The sequence below is a fragment of the Olea europaea genome, chromosome 6, assembly GCF_002742605.1.
Source record: "Olea europaea var. sylvestris chromosome 6, O_europaea_v1, whole genome shotgun sequence".
Taxonomy (NCBI): domain Eukaryota; kingdom Viridiplantae; phylum Streptophyta; class Magnoliopsida; order Lamiales; family Oleaceae; genus Olea; species Olea europaea.
The window spans coordinates 17,952,975-17,965,659 of NC_036242.1; the positions used below are offsets into that span (position 1 = coordinate 17,952,975).

The window sequence follows — 12,685 nt, forward strand, 5'->3', positions numbered from 1 at the left end:
TTCTTAGAATATACATGGGTTGTTTTTTACTTTACTTTATTTTTTCGTAAATCTATTCATTTTCTTTTAGACCTATCTCTTATTACCCCAAAAATTGGTTACAAAATGCTAGAAATTTCCCCTCCTATATCTGGGGATTTTTATAAAATTAGTGACAGCCATTTGGTATAGAAACAATTTTACTAAATCCACTTCTTGTCATTTGAATCAGAACACATCACAATTTATGTTTATCAATCAGTGAATAATGGTAGAAGTTCATTTTATACTTCTCGAGTCTCCCAAACTTGCGCTTTTGCTTTAATTTAAGGTTTCTTGTGGTATAGATTTGTCAATTGATGTTTTTGGTTTTGTTATGTCCTTGAATTTTTACAGCAGCGTTATTCTCTACTTATCATTTCATGTGTTGAATTCAACCTAAATGTTGTTTCCATTTTCCACTTATCTCTAGCTATCAATGGGATCTAATCACCTTTCTAAGTGTTTTATATACATTCTATACATTTAGAAAAGTGATAGAACTGCTCAAAACTATTGTAGCTCGAAAACTTGGTGCATTTATCTCTGTAACACTATTTTTCTTCAACCTCATAGATCTTCATATTTTAGGGGATTTTGTCCTTCAGAAATAGATTCAACTAGCACAAAAAATATTCATGAGGATCGCTCTTTCCATCATTCTAAATGAAAAGAACTTATATCGAAATTCCAACATGAACTAGGAAAACTTCTAACTGAAATTTAACACGAGACCATCAAAGCAAAATAAAAACTAATTAGATCCTCCTACAATCCTATTAATCCAATGAATCTTCTACGCACACGTCTTTGTCAATTCTTCACATTCGTTATACTAATATTACCTTAAAAATGACATAACCCGTGTATTGCACGATAGACGATTAGTGATAAGTGAATTTGTGCACGTATTTAGGCCATATTATTAAACTTTTATGCCGTCAAAACTATTAATTTTGACTCTAACTTGGATTAATTTTCTTTTATTTTTAGTTAAGGACTCTTTTGAAGCAATTGGAACGTGAATTAGGGCAAAATGGCCATTCAATAGAAATTGAAGGACTAAATTTCATCAATTTGGAAGAAGTGAAATTTTTAGAGAGCAATAACACCTTTATTGGGCCTTGGACCAATTGATAAAATGGAAGGAACTTATGTGGACTGCGTTGGTTGTTTGTTTGTTTGTTTTTTTTTTTTTTTTTTTTTTTTACGAAAAATTCTGTGGGCACTTTAAATGGAAAAGCAATTTTGATTCCTAATACAATAATGGGAAACATACATAACTAAGATGTTAGGTATCACGATTTCAAAACTAAGAAAAAAAGTTTCAAATTTCAAGATCAAATATTTATTTTAATTTATTTAATTATATATTTTATTACGTAAATTTATAAAGGTTACAAATCTATACAATTTGGTAAAAAATTAACGATTTAGTTAGTCACATATTATTTTTAGGTCACAAATCAAAATTTTATACACCACAAATTATTTTACGATCATTTTTTTTTTTTTTTTACGAAAATGGCTGTGGGCACTTTAAATGGAAAAGCAATTTTGATTCCTAATACAATAATGGGAAACATACATAACTAAGATGTTAGGTATCACGATTTCAAAACTAAGAAAAAAAGTTTCAAATTTCAAGATCAAATATTTATTTTAATTTATTTAATTATATATTTTATTACGTAAATTTATAAAGGTTACAAATCTATACAATTTGGTAAAAAATTAACGATTTAGTTAGTCACATATTATTTTTAGGTCACAAATCAAAATTTTATACACCACAAATTATTTTACGATCACAATTCAAAAAATTTATAAGTAAAATTTGTTTATCGATCATAAATAAAAATTTTATAAGTCGCAATTTATTTGTCGGTCACAAATCACAAATATTATAAGTCACAACTTATTATACAATCACAAATTATTAAATTATCGATTACAAATTAACAATTTTTTAGGTCACAATTTATTTTTCATTAGTCACATATTGTTTATTGGTCACAAATTAATCAATTTAATGATTACAGTCAACCAAATAATTTGTGACCACTACCAACACTTGTAACCACCATTTCACCACTGCCTCCAGTAGTAGCTGCACCACTACCGTCATCACCAAAACCACCACCACCACCACTTCCTTACAGCAAAACCACCTCAAACAAATAAGCTGATCTCATAAAACATCACCAAATTGTCGCGCTAGAACCACTACCATGCCGCCAACACCACCGCACCACAACACATAGTATTACACCACGTACTGTACGCACCTAACCACCGTACTCACACCAACACAAAATGTACCCGTCAATACACCACCATCGCACTCTCCAAAGCTCTCTGTTCCTACCACCGTACCACATCGCACACTTGCACCTACACCTCCACCACACTACAGCACCAACATCGTACACATCACCATACCACTCACCCCAACCACCGCACCCACAGCACCATAGTAGCTCATCACCGACGAACCCACCAAAGATTTCCATTCCCACCACTGCATTGCATATCTCCACCACCGAACAATCAATCACCATACCACTCAAAAATTAGATGAAAATGAAGAAGAACTGTAGCGATGAGGTGTCGTCGAATTGGGTAAAATAAACCAATGGAAGATCTACGGCGACAGAGGTGGAGGCTGTTGTTGTAGCAGCGGTATTAGAGATTTTATGGATATGGTGAGGTGGTCGAGCATGGTGATTGTGAGTTGGTACTAGCGTTAGTGGTGCCGATGGTGTGGTGGAGCTAGCGAGTGTGGTGGAAACGACAGGCGGCTAGAGAAATGAGAGAAGTTGGGATGGAGAGAGAAGAAAGAACGGAGATGATCAAAATAATTAGGGTTTTGGTATGTGTGGTTGGATAGAATGAATATGTATATATAATTTTGTAATATAATTATTAATACTTAAAATATATTAATTAATTAACAAAACATCTGATTTTTGGAATAGTAAACCTTATCTATTATTTTTGAAATGGAATCTCTAAATGTTATAGTTCCTGTAATTTACACTACAATAATTTGGCTTTACGTGTTGGGCTTGTTATTTGATTAATATTCAGTCAAATTAATTAACAAAACATCTAATTTTTTAAATAGTAAACCTAACTTATGATTTATGAAGTGGGATCTCTAAATGTATTAGTACCTGTAAATTCCACTTCAATATTTTGGTTTTGCGTGGTGGGCTTGCTATTGGATTAATATTTAATCAAATTTTTGGGATTTGGACTTTTGGTGAATTAAGAAAAGGGAAGAGTTCACAAATCAGGTTTTAACTATGCAAAATTCAAAATTCAGGCTGCAAGTTTCATTAATGCAAAAATCAGGTTTAAACTAATTAATTAAAAACATTTATTAAATAATAATGATAAAGTCACAGTTATACGATCAATGGTCACATATTTATAATTATAGGTCACAGATTTATTTATTGGTCACATATCATCAAATTAATTGGTCACAGATATTTTTAAGATCACAAATCAAAATTTTGATATGTCACAGATTATATCGAGGTTACAGATTAAAAAATTATATGTTACAAATGGTCACAAATTTAAAAATTATAGGTCACAGATCACATATTTTTAAATTTGATAATCACAGATTATTTTTTTTAGTCACAAAATGATCGAATCTTAAAGTCACAGATTAATACAGTCACAAGGGACCAAATAGTTGGTCACAGATGCCAAACATCCGATCCCGATCCACCATAATAATTGGTCACAAACACTACCCCGGCCACAACACCATCACAACCACCGCCAACACCACCACTACCACCATGAAAACCACCACCTCCCGGCAAAAACAAACCAACACACACCACCAAAATGGCCACCACAACGGCACCAACCGAACAACGTATATAATTGGTCACAAACACTACCAGCACCATTGAAACCAAGCACCAACTTACCATCATTGTAGCAACATTGCCGCTAGCACCAACACGACCAACAATTCAACCACGCAACCGACACTGCTACCAGCCCTTCATCTCCAACACACCACAACCATAATAACCACTGCCAACATAAGTACCGTCGCTACCATCATCACCACAGCCGTTCTACCTAGATCCATCGTACAACCATCACCACACCGTCACCCCCACAACATCACCAAAACTACCCAAAGGTGATAATATTATCTGTTATCCCGAGCTGGGTGTTTCTGCTAAAAGTCGCGCAGCAGAAGTGTGTGGGATAATTGCCAATAGGCAGTTGTGTGGTTTTGGTGACGTGCAGAAGTGTAGCAGCACCACTTGCAGATAGTGTTCCCAGGCAAAAGTCGCGCAGTAGCGGCATTCCTGGGCGAAAAATAACATCCCTGTTGCGCTCTTACAGTGACGCCAGTCTTCTTGCAGCAGTGCCGATCTCGCGTCAGAACTTGTGCCAATCTTCATAGCGTCGCCGCTACAGTGTGACGTCGTGAACACCTACTGGCGAGGAATTTTCGACGGCGATTGTGATGGAGAGACTGAGAGAGAAGAAAGGGTAAAGAGAGAAATGGTGAGGAAAAAAACTTATTAGGGTTTGGAATAATTTGGAGGAATATTTAATATTTAATTATTATATTGATACCTGATTTATGAATAGTGAAACTTCAACCTTGCTTTTTGAATAATCTTTTGACATCTAAAATTATGTAATTTTCCCTTAAGAAAAAAGGGTTGCATCGCTGGAAGTTTTTTTAATATATATATATATATATAGACACACACACACATACACATGCATGCAGAAAACAAAGGGCCACCTATTATATACAAAGAAAACATGGGGACTGAATTTTTTTTATACACATAAAGAAAATGGCCCTAAGGTTCAACTTATTAATTTTTCTGCTTGCACAAAGCAGAAGTGCCAAAATTCTAATCGATGCTGATGTGGCAACATCTGGTTAATCTTTTGTTTTGCTATTCTTTAACTAGATGTTGTCATGTGTATTCTCTGAAAATTATGATAGTGAATTTCTGTACACATAGCACTTCTGTCAATTCATATAAATACAAGGCAGCTACTTTTAGGGAGAAGAAGAAAAAACCCTATACAGAAAAACAGTTGAAGAGAAAATATATATACACAACCATAGAAAAGGTGGCGGCTGCTGGAAAGAAGAATAGGGGCCTACCTGCTATTGGAGAAAAATACACAAATGCACAGAAAGTCTAGAAAATTTTGGAATTAATCACGTTCCGTCGATTTCTGGGGATGTCTTCCCATTTTTATGTGTTTGATTTCAATATTATGCTAGGCTAATTCTTTTCATGCATTGAATGAAGATGAAGCCATTTATTATTTATTTTTAATTCAAGATAAGCAATTTAGTTAAATTCTTGAAAAAAAAAATTTAATCTTGCATACTTAATTTTATTATTTAATTGCTTGATCACCAATTAAATATATGGCTTCTTGTTGTAGTGCTAAAATATTCACAATAGATTTAGGACACTACTTGATTAATACATGTAAAATAAATTTTAGAAATAATTGTGAATTTAAATGCATTATATTCAATCGAATTCAGATTAGGAATAGATTTAGGTCGTGACTAGAATAGAATTAATTTATCTTGGAAAAATAAAATTAATTACAATTGAATTATTGATTGTCAATAATGTAAGAACAAAACTAACTACATAATTAAGAATTGGAAAAAATAATAATATGTGCATTCATAATCTAATAATCCCATTGTATACACATACTAAATTCACATTTTACTAGTTTTTGTAGGTTAAGTTGGAATAATTAAAAAAAAATCACAAATCACTTTTGCTTTGTTTACTTTGAATCTAATTAAAAACTAGTATATTCTATTAAATTTTATTTCCCGTGAGACGATACACGTTACTCATCACGTATTATTTATCAACAATCTCGTACGCTTGTGGGTTTCACACGAACAATTAGTATGAATGTAAATGTGAAAAATGAGGAATTGGGAGTTTGAAACAAAATGAGCCCACCACTATCGAAATGAGGAGGACCCACATTCCAAAACTATCCATGCCATGGACCAAGTTGAAAGAGTACCCGAAGATTTTTGACACTTATAATAAAGGGAAAATTGCAACAGCAGTATCAAACCTTTCATTTATTAGCAGACTTTGTTCAAACTTTTAGTTTGTGCCACTCACGGTACCAAACCTTTCAAAAATATGTACCGAGGGTTCAAATGGATTGTTTCTGTTAATTTCTCCGTTAGTTGACTATAAGCCAATGGTTTGACCAACCGTTGAATAAATTTCAAAGGGTAAAAGGGGTATGTATAAATATAATATTATATTAATAATTTAACAATAAAATAAAAAATAAAAGATTAAAACCAACCCACCACCCAAACCTAACCCTTTCTTTCCCATTACCACAAAATACCCCTTGCCCCAAAGTCATCGCCGCCGCCACAACCTAGGCTGCTGAACGCCATCACCACCACTAAAGATAAAAACAATCACCACCCAAACCCAACCCTTCCTTTCCCATTCCCATACAATCCTCCTCACTACAAAGTTGCCACCACCTCCACCCAGGTTATTGACCATCACAGCTATCGAGCCAGAAGTCATCACCACCACCACTGCCATCAATAATGGAAGACCGAAAGAGTGACGATTTTCTTTACTTCAGATCTGAAACAACCAAAATTGATTTTGAAATCAAATTTGACTTTGATGATTTGCTATTGTTGTGGTATAAATGGTTAATTTAGTGAATGGAAGTGGTGGTGCTGAGGAAAATGATGGCGGTTGTGGCAGTTTGATGGTGATGGTGGAGTGAATGTTGGATTGCTTGGGCGAGCTAAAGGTTCAATTTCACTCTGAATGCTTGAGGAAACTATTGTTTTTAAGGCGGTGGTGATGCCGAGTTGTGAGGAGGCATTGGGCTGGAGGTTGTGGCGATGATGTGGATGGTGATGGGGGTGGCCGGCGAAGGATATGGATTCAGGTGAAATTGAAGCACGATTTGAATTGAGGTGGCGGTGGTGATCAACTGTGGATAGGTGGGTAGTGGATGGTGGATGATAGTTCGTGCTGTCCTCATACTTACTGCCGATGGATGGCGCCGATGTTGGGTGGGTGAGGTGGAGCCGTCTAGTGATGGTGGTTTTGGGTGTGTAGTGGTGGTTACCAGCAGCAGTTGTGGCGGTTGGCTGGAGTGATTTTGATTTTGGGGAAGAAGGAGGTCCGAATGGATCGTGGATTGTCGAGGTGTTGGAGGTTGTGGAATTGATGGGGTCGACGGATTTGGGCGGAGATGGGCAGCCGGGGTTGGGTAGTCGACGACTTCAGATTATGGTTGGGGTGAGGTGGGGGTGCAGTCAGGGAAGAAGATGAAGATTGACTATTTTCTTTTTTCTTTTTTTAGTTTAATTTAATTGTTAATAATAAAGAAAAATAATATTAATTCTAAATATACCATTTTACCCTTTCTAATACAGTCAAAATAGGTCAAAATTTATTTTTTTTGATCAACTAACGGTCAAACAGACAGTTTCCATCCATTTGAACCCCCTGTGCATATTTTTGAAAGGTTTGGTATCATGAGTGACATAAACTAAAGGTTTGGACAAAATCTGATAATAAACGAAAGGATTGGTACCTCGACTGCAATTTTCCCTATAATAAATTCCCTTAAACTATAAAAAATCTCCATAAAAAAACAAGAAGAAGAACAAATAATTAAGGGAAAAGCCTTTTGTTCAGGGTCACATGGGCCCTCAATAGACAGGGGCGCCATTTGACGCTTTCATATAGCCGACAGGCCCCTCACCTGTACGGGACCTAGGATCCTTCGTATCAATCAGTAAAGACAGGAATATATGTATACAATTTGATAGGTCCCCTTTTAACATCCTCTTTCTAATTTTTTTCTTTGGATGTTTGAAATTTATTTTTAGAAAACGCGTTTTACCCCCAAATTCAAAACGAATGACAACTCATTCTTAATAGTTAATATTTAACGTTATGATACTGTACAATCTTTGATTCTTGGTTTGGTTTTAACTTTTCACAGATCCGAGAAATGAGATGAGGAAGATGAGCAAAATTAGAGAGGGGGTATTATGTCTAGAAATGGGCAAATGGATGCATTTTTACATTAAAGGACGTACCACTCTTCGTATACTAAAGGATAAAGCTATTTGTACATTTTCATTTACCACCACTTGATTGACAGATGGATAATGTAATAATTTTATAATGGTTGGATTAAATGTGTAAAATATGAAAAATGGTATGAGACTGTGCAAGTGTAAATTTTGTAAGTCAGGAGGTAAAGAAATGTGTACATATAGCAAAATTGTATACTGATAATTACAGAAAAGTGAATATTGCGATAGTTTGACAAACTACATACATACCCTCTGACTATACATTCGTACTTTAAACAATATTATAATACAATTTAAATGATAACGTACTAGGTATATTAAATTGACCTAATCTATTCAATTTTCTTGTTTGCTCATCTTTACAATTGGAATACGAGAATTGTTATGTGCTTAAAATTAATTATTATTTATTTGGACTTTGCGCCAAGCCATAGAAAGATTTGTGGCATGCTTACGAGTCCTTGAGCATTAATGCTTGGGTTAGTGCGATCACTGAAGCACTATTATAACAATGAAATATACAGAACCTAACACGAATAGGAACATGATCAGAAGCATCGAAGAATAAAAGAATTAAAGGCCTCAAAGTAGCCTCAGATATCGACTGAGACCTTTAGTTTGAATTTTGACCAAATCAAGATTAATTTTTGTAAACTAAATCAATTCATGCATACAATGGATTGCTTGACGTGTGGCAAAGCAGAAATCTCAACCAAAGCCTTTGAAATTGGATCTAATTATAATTCTAAACATATTGATGAGAAATGTAAAACACATAAAAATGATCAAAATGCTCTAAAACGTCTATAAAAGGTCATTACATAATGTAAAAAGCGTTGAAATTGAATATACAAGCTTTCACTCTCTAATCAAAAGCAAATTCAAGGTTGGAGCTCTTAAAAGTTAAACACAGTCTCAGATTGAGAAGCATTTTTCGATCAAAATAATGTTGAAATCTCCATCTTACTCCTTTTCTATAAGCAATTGACTTCTAAACAAACCTAAATTCTCCAAAAAGAGGAAAAATCCTATTGAAATTTAGATAGAAAATTTGACAATTGAGTTTAGGTCAACAAGAATCATCTTCAAACCCGATGGTTCGATTCAATTTCATACCATAATTAAAAAAATTTAAAATTCGTAGCAATACTACATTAATCCAATTAATAACATATTCAATTTTCGCTCTTACAATAACACTATATTAGCACTTGCAAAATAATGCAGTTCAATTTAAAAATATACAAATAAAAAGTCTTTTAATAAGATCCATTCATCAATGTTTACAATTACCTTGATCAAAGTGGAGAAAATTCAATAAATAAGGCAAAACAGGGTAAGATGATGAGAGGTACAGACACTCAATATCTTTGATTACTTGAGAAACGACAGAATGATTGAGAAAAACTTAAGTTACTCAATTTTGATTTTTTGAAATTTGAATTAAAAGGGCTTAAGACTAGAAAATAATATTTTGGGCTCAATTAATTAGTTAGTAAATGAAACGGAAAAATTTATTTTTGAGCTCAATGAATTAGTTGGCGAATGAAACGGGAAAAACTAAAATAATTTAACTTGTTTAATAAAAAAAATTAGGGGATTCGGTTCTTCGATTCTTGATTTAGAATCGAAAACTCAACCGAAACTATCGGTTCAATTCTAATATTTATTTGTGCATTTAACTTAAGAAGAAGCCGTTAGTTCAATTCAATTCGATTCTGTTCGGGTCTAATTCGATTCAAGAATTTTATCTTGCCCTAATCTTAAAAACTATAAACTTTCTTTATACTATAAACACACTATACTTCTACTTGTTGATCCACTTTATTCTTCTATTGCTAGATATATTCAAATACTTGTAATTGTAAGGATACACAAATAGAAATTGTTGTAGCCGAATTAGCGTCTCCCAAATACTTCCTTCAAAATAAACAATAAAATCAAGTAAATGAAAGTCTTTAAGCTCAAGTCTGGTCTGACCGTATTTACTAATTAAAGGTGTAGAAAAGATTTGTCATTCCCGTTATCTGCGCGAGAAAATTGCGAACAACATCGTTTACTGCTGTCAGGTTTTCCAATTTATATCAATCATCTACAGTTGGGCACTCCATTCAATGAGTAATGTTTGGTGTACAGAAAATTTCTAACAAAAAATTAACAAATATCTCACAATGTGTAGATCCCGCATGAATAAATAATGTCAAAAAACTCACACACCCAGCCCGTCCATGTGAGGTATCATTGTACACCAATCATCTTCGCCATTGAATAGTGCCCACTCCATTGAGAATAACAATCACCCAAACTCTGATCTTCTACAATGTCTGAGTGCCCAATAAAATAAATAATAATTAGCATAAAACGTCTTTACTTTTGTTTTTTGTCATTTTCACCCTTATTTTCACATTTTTATTGTGAAAATCATCATTTTTATTAAGTTTCTCATAAAAAAAGAAAGTTAAAGAATAAACTGCAATCATACTCCCCAACTTTTAAAAAGTGCAAATGAGTCAAAATAAATTATTAAAATGATAATTAATACAAAACGTCCATATCTTTCAATATTATTACCCAAAACGTCCATACCTTTCATTTTTAACATTTTCACCATTATTTCATATTTCATTGCGAAAATCATTAATTTCATCCACTTTCTCATTTAAAGGTTGTAAAATGACAAATGTATACTTCTCTTTAAATAGACAAAAATTAATGATGCATTTAAAATCTTAAATCCAATAATTATATATTAATTTTATTCATCGTCCTATTTAGTATTCTATGATTAAATATTCCAGATATGTCGTAGAAGCAAAATTTAGTATTGCAATTAAATATTTAAGAGTAAAAATATACAAGTCATTTATTATGGACCAAAATGAATTATAATTGAGGAACACGAAGTTCGTAGATTTGGTTCTGCACCTCGAAAGAAGAGAAGAAAAATGACAGCAAAATTGTTGATAGTTAAGATAAAGAAATATTCTTTAATTTGCCTTTACTGTGACCGACTACTTTATTTATTACTTGCGACAATAAAATAAAAGAAATTAAAACATTCCCACAGTTTAATGATTGTATTGATCCCAACAAGTCTCCGTTAACCTAAAAAAACTTATTTATTTTTAATTAACATTTTATTGGTATATTTTGAAATTCACTTACAAGTAAATACTAAATAGTTTAACCTTAGGAAAACATGCACCAAAGGGATCTGTTATAGAGACGGGAGGAAGGGACAGGGATTAGGGACAAGGCAAGGTGGTGCGACCTCGACCCTTGATCTGCATTTTTAAAATTTAGATCAAGGGCTGAGGTCGCGCCACCTCGACCCTATCCATAAACCTTGTCCATTTCCCCTATCCCTTTAGCATTTCTATGCACCAAAAAGAATCATTGGTCCTAGGAGAGATGTTATTCGTCCAAGGCGCCAAATGGCACCCACCTATATAGGGGGTGCCTATTCTTTGGCACCCCTGAACGTCCAGGGCCCTGAACAACAAGTTTTTTCCATGGTCCTAGAAACCAAAGGATCAAAGTTGGATAGACAACCTTCCTCAAATCATTTGATTCTTTCATGTAGCAATCGAAATAGAAGAACCTGCCATAGTAATCAAACTATTTCCACTTTTTTTTATTTTTTGGTAGGTCAACAAACTTTATTAAAGTAATTATTCATCATAATAAGCCCCACCGGTGTACATTTTATTCTTTGACAAATTAAAGTATGTTGCACATTTTCTTCTTTGCCTTGTAGTTTACATTTAAATTATTTATTTAATAGCTCAAGTTGTCCTCCATTTTGACTAGCGTGACATGTTGGTTTTTCATATTCAACCATTACATACTCACTCCTTGAATATTTTGCCAAACACTAGTGCTAGTCATGATTATGATGTTCAATCTCTTATCGAGCAACACAACGATACATCTAGGCCGTTGAGTTCTTCTCAGTGTCATAAATGCTCCACTACATAAAGGACATCAAGTTATCTAATGGAAAATGTTAATATGTCCTAGTAGCTATCGATCTTCGCTGTTAAATAATTGACGAGTTTTTTGTAAAATAGTACGTTTACACCAACTTTTGAATATATTATACGATTTAATTAACCTCAATGCGGTGGAAATTCAAATCAGATTTTAGTAAATTTTGATAAAAATTAATAAAATATATGATCGAAAAGTTGTAGATCTCATGAAATACATGATTAAATTTAATTGTTGACTTTAACTTATATTAAATTTTATATTTTAATCTCTACCAATGTATTTCTCTATCATAACTAAATGCTTATTTGATAAAGATTTTTCGAAAAGTGATTATCATACTTGAATTGTTCATAGAAAAATAACTCAAGGTTGGTTGTTAGACTAGTTTAATTTCCCAAATACAAACTTATACCGGATTGAAATCGATCATCTCTAGAGGTCAACTTTTCTAGTGCTTGTTTTGTAGGCTCCAACACTTCAACAAGCTCACTTACTCTTTTAAAAATATTTCGACACCACCGG

General features: G+C 33.4%; 1 protein-coding gene across 1 annotated transcript; it reads right to left on the reverse strand.

The window, feature by feature from the left end:
* Positions 1–2,060: 2,060 nt before the first annotated feature.
* LOC111395241 lies at positions 2,061–4,460 on the reverse strand. Its single transcript, XM_023021228.1, has 6 exons — positions 4,400–4,460; positions 3,747–3,937; positions 2,652–2,819; positions 2,461–2,539; positions 2,341–2,412; positions 2,061–2,173 (listed from the first exon to the last, which is right to left on the reverse strand). The coding sequence occupies exons 1-6, from the start codon at positions 4,458–4,460 to the stop codon at positions 2,061–2,063; spliced, it is 684 nt and encodes a 227-aa protein (XP_022876996.1).
* Positions 4,461–12,685: the final 8,225 nt, after the last annotated feature.